This window comes from Mus caroli, chromosome 14 (genome assembly GCF_900094665.2).
Source record: "Mus caroli chromosome 14, CAROLI_EIJ_v1.1, whole genome shotgun sequence".
NCBI lineage: Eukaryota > Metazoa > Chordata > Mammalia > Rodentia > Muridae > Mus > Mus caroli.
The window spans coordinates 1,361,205-1,382,372 of record NC_034583.1 but is presented as its reverse complement, the minus strand read 5'-3'; the positions used below and the strand labels follow the sequence as shown (position 1 = coordinate 1,382,372).

The window sequence follows — 21,168 nt, the reverse complement described above, 5'->3', positions numbered from 1 at the left end:
CAAAACCAGTTACTACACAGTTAATGGACCAGAATGAGAGATCCCAGAAACATGCCCACTTGTACACAGACAAACGGTCTCCACACACAACCAGGAAAGAACGATAGCTTCAAAAGGGCATTGGCAAAAGTCAAATACTACATAAAAAGTAGTAAGATTAAATCATTATCATTCATATATATATATATATATATATATATATATATATATATATTTGAAAATTAATTCAGCATGGGTGCAAGACCTAAAGTAACACCTAAAACTGCCAAACCCCTAAAGCTCAGGGAGGTGCCTTGTGGTCAACAAAAGACACTGCTCACAATGAAATTTAAAATATGTTAATACTTATAAGGACTTGATTAATAGATATGGAGAAACTTATACAAATGAACAACAAAAATATATAACCCAACTTAAAAATGGGAAAAGGGCTTTAACAGAAATTTCTTCAAAGAAAATAAACAAATGAGCCGGGCGTGGTGGTGCACGCCTTTAGTCCCAGCACTCTGGAGGCAGAGGCAGGCAGATTTCTGAGTTCGAGGCCAGCCTGGTCTACAAAGTGAGTTCCATGACAGCCAGGGCTACACAGAGAAACACTGTCTCGAAAAACCAAAACCAAAAAAAAAAAAAAAAAAAAAAAAAAAAAAAAAAAAAAAAAAAAAAAAAAAAAAAAAAAGAAAGAAAGAAAGAAAAAAGAAAATAAACAAATGTTTAAAAATAATAAAAAAGACCCTGCCTTATCAAATGGTAACTTTCATCAGTTAAAAAGAAGTTTAACACTGAATAAATACAAATCAAAACCACACATTAGATATCATATCTCTTCATAGCCATTATGATGGTCACCATCAAAAAAAAAAAAAAAAAAAACCATAAAATAAGTTTAGCATGGTAGTGCAAGCTGTTAATCCCAGCACTCAGGAAGTCAAGGTAGGAGAATTTGAGTTCCATGATAGCCTGGGCTACAAGGCAAGTTTTGGGCCAACTTGAGTTATAGTGAGACCCCAGTGTAAACAGACAGACAGACAAGAATAATAATAATTACAAACATTTGGGCTTCAGAGAAGGCTCAATGGATAAGTTTTTACAGGATCTGAGTTTGGTTCCCAGCAGCCTCATGGCAGCTCAGGATCTGTACCTGGTCACAGTCCCAGGGGATCGAATGCCGCCTCTAGCCTCTGCAGGCACAAGGCTTTTGTGTAGTACACAGACATAGATGCAGGTAAAACACAACTCTTGGCAGGAATGTAGAGAAATTGGAACCCTTGTGTACTGAGTAGGAATGCAAGATGATTCAGTCACCGTGGAAACCAACATAGAGATTACTTAAAACAACCAGCACTGAAAAGCAGCTGAAGAGGTGGGAGGTTTACTTCGTCCAAGGAGAAGCAGGGCTGCGCTTCCCGGGCTTTGGTGCATCGGCCAACCACTGCAGAGGGCAACCACTGCAGAGGGCAATGTGGCCCCAAATAGCAAATGGCTGCTAGCAGCCACAGAGCAGTGTAAAGCCCAAGATCACCGCTCCACACTGCTGCTTCTCCTAATAGTTCCTTCCCAATTTTCTTTAGATACAGATATTTGGGTTTATATTCTGTCTTCCAGATCCCACTATTTTGTTGATATTGGCCTAAATAATAATTACTTTCCACAGGATTATAATGCATTTATACATTTCACTTTTAGTAGATAAAATGTGCATAGTAGATAAAAGGCATAGTGGTGCATGCCTATAACCCAGCATTGGGAAGGCAGGCTATCCAAGTCTGCTTTTTCTTTTTCTTTTTCTTTTCTTTTTTTTTTTTTGGTTATTTGAGACAGGGTTTTTCTGTGTAGCCTTGGCTGACCTGGATCTCATTTTGTAGACCACGCCCGGCCCAAATCTGCCAGGAAGTGGTGGTATACACCTTAATCCTAGCACTTGGGAGGCAGAGGCAAGTGGATCTCTGAGTACAAGGTCAGCCTGGTCTACAGAACAACTTTTAGGTCAGGCAAGGCTACACAGAGAAATCCTATCTTGAAAGGAAAACAAACACACACAAAAAACTAATAAAACAACCTCATGCATTATAAACAGTCAAAATAGTAACTAGCTATAGGATGTTTGGATACTTCCTAATTTTTCATTTATGAACCTTTTAGTTTTTTAAAAAATTAATTTTCAAAGTCAACTTACTTATGCCATAACCCCAAATTTTATATAATTTGCTTTACCTTAAACTGTGGCTTTTCAGAAGTTGTTAGTAAAACATCACTGAATAATCTATAAGAAAAGAAACAAATGCGTAAGTGTTTAATCTCAGTGCTGGGTGTACTCTCAGAGCAGGGTAGGGCAGCTTACCACCTCTGAGCCCACCTGTCAGCAAAGGCAAAGGTGCTTCCAAGTCACTCGGTGCCCTCAGAGCTGTTTTGGGGGAGGGACCAGGTCAGTTATACGTGACACTGTGGGCCATATACTATTTTTTTAAAAGAGTTGATAAACACCAGTTTGCAAAACGTTGCAGATATATTGAACAGATGTTTCTAAACAGAACTATTTGTTTTCTTGCATCTGAAAAGGCGGTTTATTCTGTCTTGATTGGAATGTAAGACACACTTCATCCTAAAACAGTAGTTTCTGGCGTGCAACAATTCTTTCTTCCAGGGTATGCTACTAGAACAACAGCAGGAAGCACTGTTGACTGGTGTGGTTGGAAGGACTGCATGGACAGTGTCCAAGTGACTTAGTGCTCTTAATGTGAGATTCTGTTGAGACAGACAGAAGTTCACCCCACACAGAAATGATGAACGCCTTTTTCAGCATCCTTCTCGAATCCTGGTCCTCTCCTGCCATTCATCCTCTGACTTTCAGATTTTCACTAAACACAAGACACACCTCTTTAAAGCGGAAGCCCATGGGGTGGAAGGTTCTGGGGAAGACGGAATACCTGTCCTGATGCTGAGGCTGGGAACAAGCACAGAGCCCTGGGGAGATGATACAGGTGCACATCGAAGCAGGCAACATCACCCACTGCTCCCTGACTGAGTGCTCTCTGACCCAGGAGTCTGTGGCAAATGTTGTAGGTTTCAAAGTAGATCTATTTTCTCATATGTATGTTGTTATTAGTGGCTGTTGGTTTGGAAATAGATGCTGCAGTGTCACATCCGTGGACAAGGGCTTGGTGGACAAGGGCTTGTTTCTTCTGATCATCAGCTTCCCCAGGGAGGGAAAAATTGCCTGGCCTATAGCAGGCCGTCTCTAACCAGGTAGGAGGAAGGAATGAGGGCCCTGTAGTGTAGCCTCTGGCTGCACTTTGTCCCCTGCCATGTTTGCTGCTGTTACTTCCTGAATACCTTTGCTATACAACAAGCTGGTACAGACGAAGCAGGGCTCGGGAAACCTCGCAACACGCTCAGAAAGCTTGCCTATGTCCTTCTGGGAGGAAGAATGAAGCTGAGATACACTCACAGGTTTGTCTGACTTCAGCTACATCACCTTAACCTCTGCATGAAGGAGAGGCCCTAAGGAGGCCTTACACACTCAGCTCCTCACAACTGTGCTGACAGGAAGAGGTCTTTTGAGTACAAAAGCCTTGGTACAAAGTTTGGTACACACTAGCTATTTAACAGCTAGTGCTCAGAGATGAAATAAACAAACAAAAGCACAGGAACCCAAGAACACATCACTTTCTTGTGGAGGGCAGGCCCGCCAAGGCCTGATGGGTACCCAGCTGGTGGCTGGGGCAGGACCAGCAGAGAGAGGTGCTAGGGAGGACCCTCCTATTGTATTTCCTAAATCAGGAGTTCAACAAACACATACACGTGTTAATGGTGATGGGACACGTGGGAAGGACACAGGATTTCCAGGACAGCAACTGGACTAAGCAGAGTGGTCACAAGGAAAGGGTCATGGTATCATGCTGTAAGTGCCTGACAGCAAGCTGGTCACTTCAACTCTGCAGGGACCAACTGAGTCATTACCATGGCACCAGGCTCTGGGCAGAGTAGTCGGTCCAAGGTTCAGCAAAGTTATCAAGATTACAACCAATGCATATGATTGACTTACGGCATCTGTAAGAGCCGGGAGACGGTAGGCATGCCATTTTTACAGGCTTCACAAGACAGCGTAGACTCCAACACGGCCACTTGAAATGAACAGATACACATTTTAGTCCCACAGAACTCTCGCAGATCCACTTGGTGAGGAAAAGTTTGACATCTCTTTGCAACAACTGTCTGCAGGCTGATCAGGACAGTGTCAAAACTCTTCACATACAGACAGATGGCATATGTGGGGGGATGGGAAACACTGCCATTATCAATGACTCAAAAGAAATGCCTCAGAAACCACATGCTGACAGACAGCTAAGTCTACTCCAAGGAGAAATGGAGGAAGGCATCAAGATAGTGTTCATACAACTGTTCTATTTACAGAGAAGTAAACAGTACACAAAAGCAAAATTCAGAACCTGATTTTAACGCTTGCTTGCTTTTAATGGAAACCAAGACACAAAATGCCAATTTTCTGACAGCTTGTCATCCAACACCTTGATGTTATAAAAGAGTGACCAGACTCTCATACCCACAGGTTACTGTTTAGTTTCAGCTGCTCAAACTTGGCAGGAAACAGTACCAGGGTGTTTTTTCACTTTTTTTTTTTTTCCTTTGGGTTTTCGAGACAGGGTTTCTCTGAGTAGCCCTGGCTGTCCTGGAACTCACTTTGTAGACCAGGCTGGCCTCAAACTCAGAAATCCACCTGCCTCTGCCTCCCGAGTGCTGGGATTAAAGGCGTGCACCACCATGCCCGGCTTCACTTTGGTTTTTTGAGACTGAATTTCTTTGTGTAACAGCCCTGGCTGTTCTGGAACTCACTCTGTAGACAAGGCTGGCCTCAAACTCGCAGAGATCTGCCTGCCTCTGCCTCCCGAGTGCTGGGAATAAAGGCATGCAGCACCACACCAGGCCCATGTCTGTTCCCTTGAATTGCCTCATCTGGCATAGTGAAAACTGACAGAGTGATTGCATATTCCAAACAGTGTCCCCAAAGCTACCTTGGGCTCTTTTTCTTCCATCCTTGAGCTCTGAGCTGGCCATTCGAGAATGAGATGGTCTAAGATGAGTTTACACTGGTCCTTAGGCCTCACCTGTTCTTCTGTCCTCCTTAGTCTCCTTGGGTAAGACTGTAACAGCCCTTGAGCCACCTTCCTCGAATCTGGAGGCCTGGCTGGGCAGGCTAGGCCCTTATCTTCCAGGCTTCCAGCCATGGCTCTCGAGTTCCTTTTAATTCCCACTCCTGCTTGGATGGGACTCTGACACTTGCCTGGCTCCTCAAGTTTGGCTGGAAGTTGCCTGACCCTCACTTTAGCTTAAGCTGGCCACAGTTCTCTTTCCATTGTCCTGCTCTCAGAATCACACTGCAGTTTACAGACGTTTCTCCGGAAGCTTCAGACAGATGAACAGACAGACAAACCATCCAAATGTTCAGTGCTCTGGCTGGCGAGCATGACAACTGGCTCTCCGTCCTTCTTGGAGTTTGGTAAGAGCTTAAGCAGCTTTGTAGACTACCAGATCCCAGCACACCCCACTGCCAAGCCCTGTACTGACCCACAGCCAAGGATGATGCAGGAGGAAAGGAGTCCACAGGCACAGAGTCGGGAGGTCGTCCATAAGTCATTTCATAGAGTAAGTGGCCAAAACAGTGCACATCTACACTCTCCAATGTCTGGGAAAGAAAGCAGTGCCATGTTCAACCTTCAGTCTTTGGCCCTCACTCCCCCTGCCCAGGCTTCCACGGAGAAACAAGGCTCAGGGTAGCCTCATTCCCAATGTAACTCCAAAGCCTTTTTACAAGGCTCACAAGGCATCCTTGTGACTTAGGCTATATGTCATTTTCAACCAATGATTTTATTTACTTCCTTGTCCCACCATGTCATCTTTGCCTCTTAGAGACCCAGCAATGTTCCATGGGAGAAATAGGAGCAAGGTACACTCCAACTTTCCAATTGAATTTTCCAATGCTTAATGCACAGGGTAATCGGACCCAAACACAGACCTGTCATGACTGCCACAACTCACATTGATTTTCCTGAATTGTGTGAAGTAGGATCGGTAGAAGGAAGGAAGACCCAGCAGTGAGTTTTCGAGGTCTAGCAGCCGGCAAGTGTTGCCATCCAGCATCACATTGGCTGCATGGAGATGGCCGTAAGGGAATCCCTTGTCATGAAGAAACTTTAGTACCTATTAAAGAAGATGTGCAGGTTAACTGTTCCCAATTCACTCACATATCACACAAGGTAAACTCACGGTTTAAATATTTTTGGAAAAAACAAGATGGCTCAGGTTAAAATGTGCTGACAACTGAACCTGACAGCAATCCTTGGGGCAGACATGGAGAAAAGAGAGAACCAATTCCCAAATGTTGTCCTCTGACCTGCACACATGTGCTATGGCATGCATACACCCACTCACATACAAGCACGCACCCACAGGTAAACAAACAAACAAACGTAAGAAGAAAAGGCATCTGAAGCCGGGCGTGGAGCTCCGCAGCAGTTTTCTCAACATGCAGGAGGCTAAGAGTTAACTCCCAAGCAAAACCTAATTACTGTAAAATGAAATCCAGCAGGCCACTGAAGAGATCCCCACCCCCAAAAAATGCCAACTCTGATGAGTTGGTTGGAAAAAAGACTGATGATAGAGACTGTCTCACAGCTGTGAGACTGTCGGGCACACCATCGAGTTTCCTCTTTTCCCAGGTGAAGAGAATTAGGTTGGAGGAAACAGCTCTGATGCCCAAAGGCTCTGATTTGGGAACTTTCTGGTCCCAGCAGCCAGCTCTTTTCTGGGGCTGTCCTGTTCCACCTGCGTGGATTTCATAAAGCTATGGCATCAGTGTCTGTGCCAACCACATAGGAAAGGGGGTGAAGGTGAGAACTTCTCCTATTCAACATCTACTGTGAACATGGTTGGTGTTTAGTAATAAAAATACAAAGTAGAATTCTGGCCTCTCTACAAAAGCAACCTTCTCAACTTCCATTAAGATAAACAGTGACTCAGCAAAAGATACCTGATATGTCCCCGCAAGGACCTGGGACTAGACCTTTAAAATGTCATCCTTTAAGAAATCTTACCAGGCATTATGGCACACGCCTTTTGATTCCAGCACTCGGGAGGCAGGGACAGGAGGATTTCTGAGTTCGAGGCTAACCTGGTCTACAAAGTGAGTTTCAGGACAACAGAAAGACACCTGCTGTTGACTTCTGGCCTCCACATGTATATATATAGACAAGTGTATCCTTACACAAAAACACATTATGTATGTATGTATGTATGTATGAAGCTATATCTTTATATATAGATATCTAGATGGATGGATGGATGGATGGATGGAAGGATGATGGATGGATGGATGGATGGATGGATGGAAGGATGGATGGATATAAAGAACATGGGACTAGGGTATGCTTAACTCTCTACTGATGGGGTTGTGAAATCCAAGAAGCCTAGAGAAATTATGTAGAGAGGACAACATGGACAAAGCTGGCACTCTTTCCTGCCTCTCTTTCACCTCCGTTTCTCTCTTAGTGTTGAAGATCACTTTGTGCCTTGGAATAATAAGAACACACTGTCCTTTGAGCTATATCTCTATCCCAAATGGGAGCAGGCCTTTATAGTTCCGTAAAGAAGACATATGGAGTCAGGGATCTCAGCACAGGCCTTTGATCCCTAGCATGCAGAGGCAGGGTAGATCTCTGAGTCTGAGATCAACCTGGGTCTATGGAGTGCCTTCCAGGCCAGTCAGAGCTACACAGTAACACCTTGTTTCAAAAACAAACCAGCAAAACAAAAGACAAAAATTCCAAACATATATATATATATTCCAGCAGATCAGTAGCTGACAATGTTTGTCATCGAAGCCTGATGACCCGAGTTCAATCCCTGGAACCTAAGCAAAGGGATCTCACATAGCATGGCTTATATTTCCACATTCAGACAATACAGATGAAGCTTACAAAGAAAAAAATCTTGGCACAGAGATAAAGATCAGCCAAATAACCCAAAAGATGACCTAATAGCCAAACTTTTGGAATTTTATAGATCTAAATTACTGTCACCTTTATATCAAATATTTGTTTGTTGGGGGAAGATATAGCAATGATATCCAGTATAATATATCAAGTTATATCAGTATATATCAAGTGATAGATAATATGACAATGTCTCTGATTTTGGAAAGTACAAAAGAACTTTCCCATTTAGAAACTATCATTCTAGGAGGCTACGGAAAAAGTCACTTGTTCTTCCAAAAGGCCTAAATTTGGCTCCTGATAACCGTACTGGATGGCTCACCACCACCTGTAACTCTAGTGCGAGGGAATCTGTCACCTTCTTCTGGCTTCTGTAGCAGCCCCAACACATGCGGCAGACACATACACTCAAATAAAATAAATCTTTTTAAAAATTGTAATTCTTGGTGAAATATGAGTGCAACTGTGGTTGTCTGAATAGGAGGTGTGGCCTTGTTGCAGAAAGTGTGTCACTGTGGGGATGGGCTCTGAGGTCTCATATGCTCAAGCTACACCAAGTAAGGACAGTCCCCTTCTGCTGCCTGCAGATCATGATACAGAACTCAGCAACCTGTCTAGCACCATGTCTGCCTGTATGCCATCATGTTTCCTGCCGTGCTGATAATGAACTAAGCCGTTCAAACTGTAAGCCAGCCGCAAATTAAATGTTTTCCTTTATATGAATTGCTATGGTCATGGTGTCTCTTCACAGCAATAATACCTGAACTAAAACAATAACTTAAGCAAAATCAAAAATCTCTTACCTCTAATATCTGCCGCCCATATGTTTTTATTTGCTGGAGTTCCAGGCCCTGGGTTTTCTTAGGGTTGCAGTATTTCTTCAGGAAGGGGTCTTTTGGTTTTGCCTTTAGAAAAGAATCAACCATACATAAAGAGCTAGAGGAAGCAATGTTTACCACAGGCTTCCTGAAAAGGTAGGAAAGACTCCAGGAGTCAGCCAGGGGCCCCAGCACACAGCATGTGGGGTCTGTTGTTGTTAACCCAGTAGACTGTAGCTGAGGTAAAGAGCCTGGTCTGAGGTCTAGTTCTTCTATATCCAAGGGATGACATACTGGGCCTCACCCTGGGCCATCCCCAGAGTCTTGCCTACTGTAGGAATTTTCCAGGACTGCTCTGCTCGAATGCAAAGTATAAACTTGCAAACTCACCATCGGAGCAGCCTACCTACCGTGTAACAGACAGACAGACACCCACTTCTGCTCATGGGAAAGGCATGCTGTTCAAGCAAACTAGTCTTTCCGAATCAGATTTAATTGTGTCCGTTTGTTTTTGCGATAGGGACTATGTGATTCAGGTTAGACTGAAATTCATAATCCTCCTGGCCAGTCTCCCGAGAACATGGGATTTCACCATGCTATGTTTAAAATGTAAAAATTAAAGTTCATGGGGCTTAAGGGAAGAAACGACTTAATTATAATCCTGAGGAAAATTATTTTTTAAAATTTCACGGGGCCTACCTTTTGGAAATTTATATATCAAACATCAAAACAGATTCTAAAGGGACTGAAGAAATCTATAAGCATGGCCTTGATTTATAAGTGGTACCTTGTAGATCAGATCCTTCAAAGTTCCCTTTTCATTAAAGGTTCTAATCAGCAATGCTGAGGACTCGCTAGCCGTGGCAAAGGTGACCCGATAGATGTAAGGGTGCTGCCAAAACAAAAAAATAAATTCAGGTTAGTTTACACCAGAATCTAGGGCCTTTTAGATTCATGTTCTCTTTATGGAGAGGCAAGCACCTGTGAGGTTGGCTTAGTTTTACGCAGATGTGCCACTTCCTGAACACAGGCTACTTAGTGACTAGATGATCAACCTGCTCCTCTCCCTCAGATGACCGGGAGGAGGGGGCAAGCTCCACACCTGAGGCCTTGCTTGGCTAAGCCCTCATGAGAGGTCTCTGAAAGCTTCCTCACTTGGCTCTGTGCATCCAGATTTCAGGCAGAACCATGGTGGCAGAGAAGAAAAGGCAATCAACTGTCAATCAACAGTCGCTCAGCAGTCAGAGCAGCTAAGTGGGAGAGCAGGCCAAGTGTGTCTCTGCTCACAGCCCTGCCACTTACTCCACACTGCTGTCTGGATGCCAAGGCAGGGAGCATATCCACTTGGGAGCTGCATGAGCAGCGTGCTTTGGTGTGGAAGGCAGGAGCATGGACTTCCCTGACTTCCTACACAAGTCTGCAATATGCGGCGGATTCAGTGTCCTCTGCAGATGGGACCCAAATGTCAGCCAGCAAGGTGAGGTGAGGTAGAAAAATTCTTTAAAGACTTAATGTGCTCCTAAAACCTGGAACTTTGGTTACATGGACAAGAAGGCTGACTGACTGCTCGGGCTCTAGGTAACCTGAGCGGGCGAATGACAAAGAGCCACTTTGCTGTCTAAGCTGCCTTTGTCAGGCTAACTTGCTGGCCTAGGGAAACATTCATTATTTATTCTAATGGACAGTCCTAATCCAAGAGCTTACTTGGATTATCACCAGGGCATATTCAAAATATGTCTGAGATATGACCTGCAAATGGGCTAATGTGAATCCATTACCTGTCGTCTAGAAGGAGTTGCTTGAGGACTGAGCCACCAAGCCCAGCTAATGTGCATATCTTCGTTGTTGTTTTACTGATATTTTTTTTTCCAAGACAGGGTTTCTCTGTGTAGGCCTTCGCTGTCCTGGTACTTGCTCTGTAGATGAAGCTGGCCTGAAACTCTGAGCTCCTACCTTGGCTTCCCTGGTGCTGGAATTAAAAGAGTGCACCACTACCATCTGGCTTAATGTGTATTTCTTACATGCACTATGTTGGGATATGGTGGAGGGGCTGTTTTTGTTATTTGAGGCAAAGTCTCACTATGTTGTCCAGGTTGGTCTTGATTTTGTAACCCCCCTACCTCTGCCTCCAATACTGGTACAGTAGCACTGTTATTGGTTTTGTTGTTGTTTTAATTTTTTGGATTTATTTATTTTATAAAGTAGGAGTATTGTTCCTCCAGGCATGTATGCACATTATATACGTATCTGGTGACAACTGGAACTATGGACGGTTGTGAGATACCATGTAGGTGCTCGAAATCAAACCCAGGCATTCTGCAAGAACAAGCCTCCTAACCTCGGAGCCATCTCTCCAGCTCCTTCTTTCTTGTTCTTGTTTTGTTTTTTTTTAAACATTCATTATGAGTAATTTTAAATCTGGGTGCTAACTGGGCCTGGTGGTTCAAGCCTATAATACCAGAGTTATGAAACAGGGGCAGGAAGATCAAAAAAGTCCAAGACCGGCCTGGGTCAGAGAGTTAGTTCAATGATACCCTGGGGAACTTAGTGCAACCCTATCTTAAAATAAAAGATAAATGACAGGTGGGGGCATAGTTGAGTGGTGGAGCATCTGCTTAGCATATACAAGGCTCTGGATTCAAACTCAATCACTGCAAACAACAGCAACAAAAATCTGGGTTCTTGAAAGCCAGATATCTACCATACAACCACGCAAACTCGAGACCAGAGCATTTTTCTTGGATGTAGATCACACCTCATTAAACCACGGCCTCATTGCTTTAACAAGATGAATTCAAAGGTGAACGCGATGGACCAGCCACTCCATAAAGCAATTAGTTCTGGTGTGTGGAAAACAGGTCATTAACACTAACCCATCCATAGACCAAACTCCAGCCTTTACTGAAGACATTCTGTACGAAGTAAGTCTCTCAGTGTGGGTTCTTCCAACCAAGGCCTTAAATTAGGACTGTCCATTAGTACAAGCAATGCATGTCTCTCTAAGCCAGCTCATTAGCCTGTGGAAAGTAGCTCACACAGCAAAGTGGCTCTTTCTGTCATCCTTTCGCCCAGCTTACCTAGCCCCTGAGAAGTTAGTGTCCTTCTAGAAAGAGATCTTGGAGTCCCACTGATAAAATGCTCAATAAGAGCAAGAGGCTCAGAAAAGTGTCTCTATCTTACTCTGATATCTGATTAAAATACAGACTACATTTAAACAGCTATCATTAATGGGCCAAGATGTCACCAACACTGGCGTAAAGGACGTCACATCTGTGGGACTAGCCTGCACACTTCTGGCCTGAGTTAAAAGCCACTGTTCCTTTTCATTTTCTTGAGACCACAGAGTATTTTCCAGGTCTTGTATCCAGGTTCACCCTCAAGAGAACACTGACCCTGAGCAGCAGTGAGGCAGCAGGAGGACTTGTACTTACCACACAGGAAGGCAGAAGTTTGATTAGACACTGAAAATCTTTATCTGACAAGTACTTGTCTGGGCCAAGATCAGCCTGGAAATGTAGGAAGAAATATCAGAGTATCACTTTACTCACTGCAAGGAAAATTCCTCATGTCTTTTCCCCTAACTTTATTTGTTCAAATTCTTAATTATAAATCAAAGACAGAAATCATATTAAGTCTGCTGCTTCAAGGCCTTTTCTGGAGAGGTAGTGTGTGCACATATGAACATCAGGCTATGACTGGGATTTCATTTAATTCCATAACCAAATATGTCACTAGAACTCCCAGTGGGAAATAGATGAGATAATATCCAATAGCCTTGGGGGGGGACACACACCGCAAAACTGTCAGTCCTAAATCCAGGCTGTCCCTATATCCTCCTGAACATTTATTACTTGACCAATTGTATAGTCAGAGGATTTGAAACGACTCTTTTTTGATGTAGGATTGAAAAAAAGCTCAGTAAAAGTGCTAAGAGTCTCCTATCGAAACTCTTCCATATACTACCCAAACCTTCTGGAATAAATGAAGGTAAAATAAATGTTTACCCAGCTTAGCACCAGCCGCTCCTTTGGTTGGTTTTTAATTTTCATCAAGAAATATTTCTTCCTTATCCTCCAACCTGCCACAAAGCAGAAAGGTGCTGATAGTGTCAGTATTTTTGCAACAATTGATATAAATTTCAATCTTAGCCTTATCTACATAGGGCCCAATCACTCAACCATGTTTATACAGAAAGGCCACTCTATAAAAACAACAGAGACATTATTACTACATTTACAGAAAAGCTAGTAGGACAGAACTTCAATCTAGACTTACTGAAAAAGCCTAATGGGGACTGAATGGAGGTCCTGAATGTTACCAGCACCCCAGTCCTCTGACAGGGCTTAACCAAGGTTAACAGGTATCAGCGTCAAGGACAATGCTTGAAGCAGTGGGGAGGTACAAGGACCATGGTCAGCAGAGGTAAAGAGCTTTGCCGGGATAACGTCCAGCTGGATGGCCAAGCCAGCCTCTCACCTATGTCCTTCAGTGGTTCTACCACCTCCCACTTTGGTTCTGATCGGAAGAACATGGAAACCTGCTGTAAGGCGATCTCTGCAACGACATTGTAGAAATCCGTTAGTCAGATATGTTAGGAAAAACCAAAGGCTCATATATTGTTCACGCAAATAAAATCCCTGTAGTCTAAAGACTTCTTTAAAAGACATGATCAAAAAGTGGAAAATTAAAAATAATGTAGACTTTTAGACTGGACTCTAGGTGTTAGCATTCCTCTAGGCTCTGCCCAACAGTTACCTGGCAATAGGCAGGTAGGCCTGGCTTGCGATAAAAAGGCCCCTTCTCACTCTCTCTTTTCACTCCGTGACCAGTTTCTCCTTCTTTTCTCTTCCCCCTTCCCTGTCTCCTGGTTTCTCTCCTCTGTTCCTGGCCTTCCTCTCCTCTTCCCTGTCACTCTCTTGTCTCTACTCCCTTCCCAACTTCCCTTCCAATACCCTTAAATGAACTCTATTCTATACTATACCCATTCTATGGCTGGTCCCTGGGGGGTGGGGATGCCTCAGCATGGGCCCGAGGAGACACCCCACCCACCTCACCACCACACTCTATAAAACACAACACTAGGTGTACTGGCTAGTTTTGTGTCAACTTGACACAGCTGGAGTTATCACAGAGAAAGGAGCTTCAGTTGAGGAAATGCCTCCATGAGATCCAACTGTAAGGCATTTTCTCAATTAGTGATCAAGGGGGAAAAGGTCCCTTGTGGGTGGGACCATCTCTGGGCTGGTAGTCTTGGGTTCTATAAGAGAGCAGGATGAACAAGCCAGGGGAAGCAATCCAGTAAGGAACATCCCTCCATGGCCTCTGCATCAGCTCCTGCTTTCTGACCTGCTTGAGTTCCAGTCCTGATCTCCTTGGTAATGAACAGCAGTATGGAGGTGTAAGCCAAATAAACCCTTTCCTCCCCAACTTGCTTCTTGATCATGATGTTTGTGCAGGAATAGAAACCTGTCTAAGACAGTAGGAAACTGATGAAAGCTGAGCAAAACCTGCGTTTAATGGTAAAGGGCCGACAGTGCGTCCTTAGTCTCAGTTATGTGCCGTGGTTACAGCAAAAGCTACCCTGGAGAAGGCAGGGGAGGGGTGTCTATGCAACTATTATTGCAACTTCTCTGTAAACCTAAAGCTACTCCAAAAGTAGAGGACTACCAAAGACCAAAGATAAAATGAATAGTTATGTGGAAACACATTTTTTTAAAGATTTATTTATTTAATATATGTAAAGCCACCATGTGGTTGCTGGGATTTGAACTCCGGACCTTTGGAAGAGCAGTCGGGTACTCTGACCCACTGAGCCATCTCACCAGCCTGGAAACACATTTTTTAAGCCAGGAAATCTAAAGTAAATAAAGTAGCTGACCTAAACCAGGAGTTTAACAGGCCACAGCTGAAGCTCAAGATTCACAAAGTATTATAAGGTCACATGGACCGACATGTTCCAAGTGATATTTCTCCCATCTTCATTCCTTGTGGAATTATAGCTTTCACAAACAAAGAAATGATTAGCCTTAAGTATGTGCTAGAATAAAAGCCAGAGTTTCAGAAAAATATCTTCCTCGACAACATGGCTCACTTGTGGTAGGTTAGAGAGTGCCTGTCTACTTACAAACATATCCTCTTTTTGTTGTTCATTTATCATTTGAACACTTCCACTTAACACAGACAATGAGAAGAAGAATTTCCTTCAAGTTCACTGCATTAAGAAACTGTCAGCCAGCACTCTGGAGGCAGAGGCAGGCGGATTTCTGAGTTCGAGGCCAGCCTGGTCTACAGAGTGAGTTCCAGGACAGCCAGGGCTACAGAGAAACCCTGTCTCCGGGTGAAAAAAAAAAAACCTATCAGAATAACTGCCTTTTATACCCTGCCCCCTCAAATGCAGTGAATAAGTAAAGCCACTCTAGATCTCTGAGAGCAAACAGCAATCTTACAAAAAAAAAAAAAAAAAGGTGGACTTCACCTCTGCCTGGTGTTAATTATGGTCCAAAAAGCCTGGTGAGGCTTGCACTCACCAGCAGTTCTCTCCATATGTCACAGCAACCTCTCCTGGAATCTGCTGAGAGCTTGGCAAACATTATCACTGTGCATATTTTACAGCACATTGTGAATGAAGAAGTTTGCAGGAGACAAGAGCTGGGTGTTTGTTTACTGACTCACTATGCAGCGGTCCCTAAATATTCCAGAGGAAGCACATGACCATGAAATGCAGGACTGGCTCTATCTGCACTCTGTTCGAGCTGCTCTGAGAGGCCAGGGATGCTGGGAAGGGCTGAGCACAGCTCTGAGAAAGCTGTGCCCTGTTATAAATGTTGATATAATATTTTTACCATTTCTAAACTAAGTTGAAAACCAGTTAAAAGGAAACTACTTTAAATGAAAGTATCCATATCAACTCTGAGGCAATCATGGAAATAACTTCCTACCATAGTACAATGCGTCTCACGAAAGTGCACAGGACGGCAGTTCACAACTAAAGGAGGCAATCAACAACTCAACAGCTGTGCAAGGTCACTGTGTATCTCATACTGCTTTAGACACGGAGAAGCAACAGGGAACAAATAAAACCTGGCAGATTGTGTTCCTGATAAAGAGAGGACTGAGAATTAGACTTTTGTTTTAAACCCTGAGGGTCAGAGAGCTCAAGGCAGAAAACGTTCCTCTTATTTATCTGAACTGTTGTTTATCCTAAGAAATTGAATGATGACTGATACTGACACAGTCTCACCCCAGATTCAGCATCAAATCCATTCAAGCCCATACTGCCTGCCACTTCCTTAAACCAAACTAAACCCAAGCTGCAAGTGTCTAACTGGCTAGGGCTTGGTGGCCCACGATGTTTGGTTCACCTTCCACACTCTGGGCTCTGCCTCCCACAACCCCTCTAGCCTGCCCTCTACACTCAGCTTTTCCACAAGGACCAGCTAAACCTTTAGGCTGAGCCTAAATCTACTATTCTTCTCCCTGCAACCTCTCCTCCTCACACACGTCCAGGACATCTGTTCCTCTCATGGACCTTGAACTTCCTGAACGAGGACTCTAGCTGGGAGGACATCTTTTAACTCAGGTAAAGTCCAGAGCCCTTTGAAAGTATTAATTCTCCCCTACCTGAGCTGTTCTTCCTGGTGTACTGGCCCCCTGGCTCCAAGCCTGCTAATCTCCACTGGCCTCTCAGCTCCCAAAATCAGCACTGCCTCTTCAGGGAAGCCCTCCTCTGTCCCCAGGCCTGATGCACCTTCTAACCCTGTGTACAATCTCCCTGCACAAGTGCTATTGGCCCTATACTGGGAATATATAATAGTGCTCCAATTAATATCTGTTGAAGAAAGAACGAAAGACTCAATACGTTGCCAATTCAATTGTGAAACCTCCCATCAGAATACAGACCCCCAAAAGGAATACATTTACTTTCTACTTGTTTCTCTTATAATACTTATTTTTATTTTTGTTTGTTTGGTTTTTCTCTGTGTAGCTCTGGCTGTCTAGGAACTTTCTATGTAGGCCATCTGACTCTGCCTCCTGAGTTCTGAGATTAAAGGCCTGTACCACCACCACTTGGCTAATATTTATTTTTAAATTTTGCTATCTTACAAAAAAAGTTTTTGTCTCTTTAGGCTGATGGATATTTGGTTGAAAATGGCTACTCAGTTAAGTGCTAAAAAACAAAAGTCCAAGACAGGGAATGGGAAACCAAGCCCCAGCCCATCTTACTGCTTCTTGTGCTTCCAGCTTCCATAGACTCAGAGGTATCAGGTCTCCCTCTGTGCACAGCCTTTGAACCCTCTGAGCTGACTCCTCCAGTCCTGTGGTGGGCTGTGCAGATCCCTAATCTGCTGCTAGGTGCTGTAACCTGCATTCCCTCCAGAATACCCAGCTCTGTTCTGAACATAATCCTCAACTGAGACACTCCTTCCTAGCCTACCAGTCACAGGAGCTCTGAGAGTTAGGTCTAGAAGGGAACTTGCTCATTGCTTGGTCTGTCCCTCCCTTCCCCAGCCCCTTTTGAGAGTGAGTGTATGCTTTACCTTTATGGACACGGTCTTTTGAATAAAACCAGGAAAAGGCCCAGTAACTAAAGGTTGGTTCTCTGGAAGGGCAGGAAACAGCAGCTTAGGAGACCCTGCTGCTTACCCCAAGCCTCAGGTTGACCAGACAGTCCCTCACAAACAAGGCTCCCAGTAAATGTGCTCAAGACAAGGGAAAGTAGGTATGCTGATTTGGGCTACCACTGCAATACAGAACTCAAAAATTGCTGAAGTAGGGCAGTAATCAAGTCAGTTAGAAGCTGAGAAGAGGCAAGGGTATCCATCAGCCATGCTGGAAGGGAGACTTGGTCTTGCTTAGAGAGGCACACCATGTGTGTGGGTGGGGAGTGAACCATGAATTCCAGGGAGCCAAAGCCTTGCTGCAGGAGTGTGTTGGCCAAGAGGAAGTGAGCTGTGCTTCCCTCTTCCGAGGCGGCGGCTGGTAAACCAACCTATACGCAAGGCAAATTCTGGTATTTCATTCGAAGGGAGAGATCAGCCAGCTTCCTCTTTGCTGCTCCCTTTCAGTCCTCCAACGGTGGCCAGACTGGAGCTGGGGATTTCTAGTGGCCTTATACTCTGCTCACATCTACTCTGCACCCTAACCATCGCCTCGGCTGCAGGGGATGGGAAAGAGCCAGGACAGTACTACTCAGGGAAGAATGATGAAAGTGGGGAGTAGGGATAAGACAGACCCCTGACAGGCAGACACACAGAAAGAGGGGTCCTTAAGTAGGTAATAAAGATGGCCAAGTTCCAGCTTCTTCCTCACACTCCTTACCGAAGACAAATGCTTAAAGGGTTCTTTAGACTGTGGATAAATCAAGGAATTCTAGGTGAGATCAGGACACGTTTACCTTAACGTTGAGCGCCTATCGCCTCCCCATCTTTGCTCAAACTGACCAATCCTAAACTAGGGAAGGGGATCCCTTAAAGACTCCTAAAACCCACCCCACACCCTCAAGCAGAGACTGAGCGTCAGCTCTGCTTTGCAGTCTTTCTCCTCATTGCCTGCTCTGTGTGTGTGTGTGTGTGTGTGTGTGTCCAAGCACGTGCGTGCAGGTCTCTGCCTCCTACCAGCACTGGGATTTCAGGTGCAAACCAGTGTCTCTGGGTTTTCACATAGAGTCTTGGACTTAAAACTCAGGTTCTCATGCTTTTGAGGCTAAGATGTTACTGACTCTGCTCTTTGTCCCAGCTGTCTGACAGATGGGGAAACTGAAGTCTGCAGAGAGATGGGGATTACTTAGACCCGGCACATTTGTGCCGCTCTGGCACACGCACACACACACACACACACACACACACACGCATTACACTGGTTAGTTTTGATACAAGAGCTCTAAGATGCCCTCTGGATTCTACCCCATGTGAATATCACTCCTAGAATACAAGAATGCATGAGCTCCATGCCTCCCTGGGCACATTGTATGGCAGGTCACTGATCCTGGCTAGACAGTTGTCACCGTTACATACTCACTCCAGCCTGACACTATCCCTCACGAGAGCAGAACACACAGAGGGCGGGGCTGACTCATCAAAACCACTCAGACGACCAGCTGAGAGTTGTGGAACAGTCAGAGTGAAAGGTTTGCTTCAAACGATACTGACAGAACTGAGGCTCTCCTGAGTCCCAGCCTAGCATAGAAGGTCTTCTGAGCAAAGAAAGAACAGAATCCCTGTAACCGTACAATGCCTGATTCTATGACCCTAGAGTAAGTGAATTTGGAACACCCATTACTTGTCTTGGTTACATTCTGGAAAAGCATTTTCCTTAGCTCTGCATGACGTCTACTAAAGATGGCAAGCACACTCTAAACGAGGCTTCTCGAAGGTGTATGCAAATCACCCGACAACCCATTAAATCAGTTCCTGATCCAGCAGGTCTGGGGAGGACCTCAGTTCCATACTTTTGGCCAACTACACCTACTTGAAAAGCTGCCCTGAGAGCAGTGAGTTCAAGGGCTAAGGCTTTCGCCCTCAGCTGTATAGAAGCCAGTGCAGGAGCTTCAGGTCCTACAGACTGGCTGACGGGCTCAGAGCTGGAGCACAGGGGCTTCTTAAGCCACCCCCCAAGTGGCCCTCCTACGCAGGAAGGCCACACCAGAGTGAAGGAGGTACTTAATTCTTCCTTCTACTGACATCAGGCTTGGGTATTTGACACTGAGTTTGTGTGTAACCAGTAGGGGAGCAAAAGCCATCTCTGCTTGGCACTAAGAGTCCCAGAGCAGGTGGGAGGACACAGGATCAGCCTTTCTGAATCAATATTACATTTAAAGACATTCTAGAAAAACAAGACACACTAAAAACCGAATTGAGGTTGTTCTATGTACTGTAGTGGGCTGCCCACCCTGTTCCACAGAGAAGAAAGCGGGCAGACCACAAGTGCACAGCGGGACTGTTTCGTGGATGTTTTTCTGAACAGGCATCACACACATTTTGGAAGTAAGTTATGCCCCTTCTATAGATGTCAGACAATTACAACCAAGCAAGACTTTTCAAAGAAACCCTGCCCTGTTGCAAAGGTGCACGTCTCCCCACAAACCCCACCCCTCGCTGAGCTCACAGCCTGCGACGTCACAGCCCGCACACTCCATTTCTTACCAGTATAGTTTGCAGAATAGTTGTTTGGGTCTAGGAACTTCTTGAGCAGCTCACAGTTGGACAAGACATGATTTGCCATGATAACGTTAAGGTAGTTCTGAAGGCCTCGCTGCCTCTCAGCTATGAATTCACGGTCCATGTTTCCAATCAGTTTCTTGGGAGGAAGAGGCAGACTTAGGCCTGTAATCTGAAAGAATGGAAGGAAAAGAGGGAAGAAAAGGAGTTATATTCATGTTATCTACGAGTTAAATTTGATATCTGAGTCCTGAAGCACGATGGTTCATTAAGTATAAAACAATATAGACTTTGAAGATACACCCTAATATTTTATTATGATTTCATGTATAAAACTATACATCTCATAATTGTGTAAAATTATATGTGATTGTAACTGGGTTTTGTTTTTTCACTTTTGCCGAGGTTATATATGGACATAATACAAAGAAAAATCGTTTTTTACAAAATTAGCACGAGCAGCCAGGCAGTGGCAGTGCATGCATTTAATCCCAGTACTTGGGAAAGCAGAGACAGGTGTCTTTGAGTTCTGAGTTCAAGGCTGGCCTAGTCTACCGAGTGCTTTCCAGGACAGCCAAGGTTACACAGAGAAACCAAGAAGAAAACGTTCTCCTCCACAGTTCGTGTTTACACTAGGCGACATGAACTAGCGACTGCTAAGCCTCCTTTAGGTTCTGTGATATATACAGGATCCTATGAGGTTACCTGGTTCATGTCTCAAAATGCTTCCTTCTTATAAGCTATCTGAATAATTGCTTAGGTCTCATCTGGGTTTCCTTTGTTTGTTTGTTTTGTTTTTCTGAGAGGGTTCTCTGTGTAACAGTTCTGGCCTGGGACTTGAGTGCTAGGATTAAAAGCGAGTACCATCATGCCCAGCCCTCATTTGGACTGGACTTTCTTTTCTTCTTTTGGTTTTTTTTTTTTTTATTGTTGTTGTTTGTTTTTTTGTTTTTTCAAGACAGGAAGACAGGGTTTCTCTGCATAGCCCTGGCTGTCATGGGCCAGGCTGGCTCAAACTCAGAGATTGAGCTGCCTCTGCCCCCCAAGTCTGGGATTAAATGTATGAGCCACCACCTCCCAGCTGGCATTTGGGTTTTCAACCTAAAATGTTTGGTTTTCACTTCTGTATTTCTATTTGTCCTTGAAGGAGTGAATGAGTGAGTGAGTGAGTGAGTGAGTGAGTGAGTGTGT

The 21,168-nt window shown here is 44.4% G+C and overlaps 1 protein-coding gene across 10 annotated transcripts in view; it reads right to left on the bottom strand.

Moving 5' to 3' along the window:
- The window catches only part of Pxk (PX domain containing serine/threonine kinase like), a 65,705-nt gene that overhangs the window by 14,375 nt on the left and 30,162 nt on the right, over positions 1-21,168 (bottom strand). For all 10 annotated transcript variants that reach the window (XM_021181482.2, XM_021181478.2, XM_021181483.2 and 7 more), the window contains exons 4-13: positions 19,963-20,149; positions 13,298-13,375; positions 12,826-12,899; positions 12,253-12,327; positions 9,609-9,713; positions 8,807-8,908; positions 6,052-6,213; positions 5,581-5,698; positions 4,043-4,121; positions 2,212-2,260 (exon numbers count right to left, since the gene is read on the bottom strand). In XM_021181482.2, the coding sequence (XP_021037141.1) occupies positions 2,212-2,260; positions 4,043-4,121; positions 5,581-5,698; positions 6,052-6,213; positions 8,807-8,908; positions 9,609-9,713; positions 12,253-12,327; positions 12,826-12,899; positions 13,298-13,375; positions 19,963-20,149 (1,029 nt within the window). The remainder of the gene's footprint in view (positions 1-2,211; positions 2,261-4,042; positions 4,122-5,580; positions 5,699-6,051; positions 6,214-8,806; positions 8,909-9,608; positions 9,714-12,252; positions 12,328-12,825; positions 12,900-13,297; positions 13,376-19,962; positions 20,150-21,168) is intronic.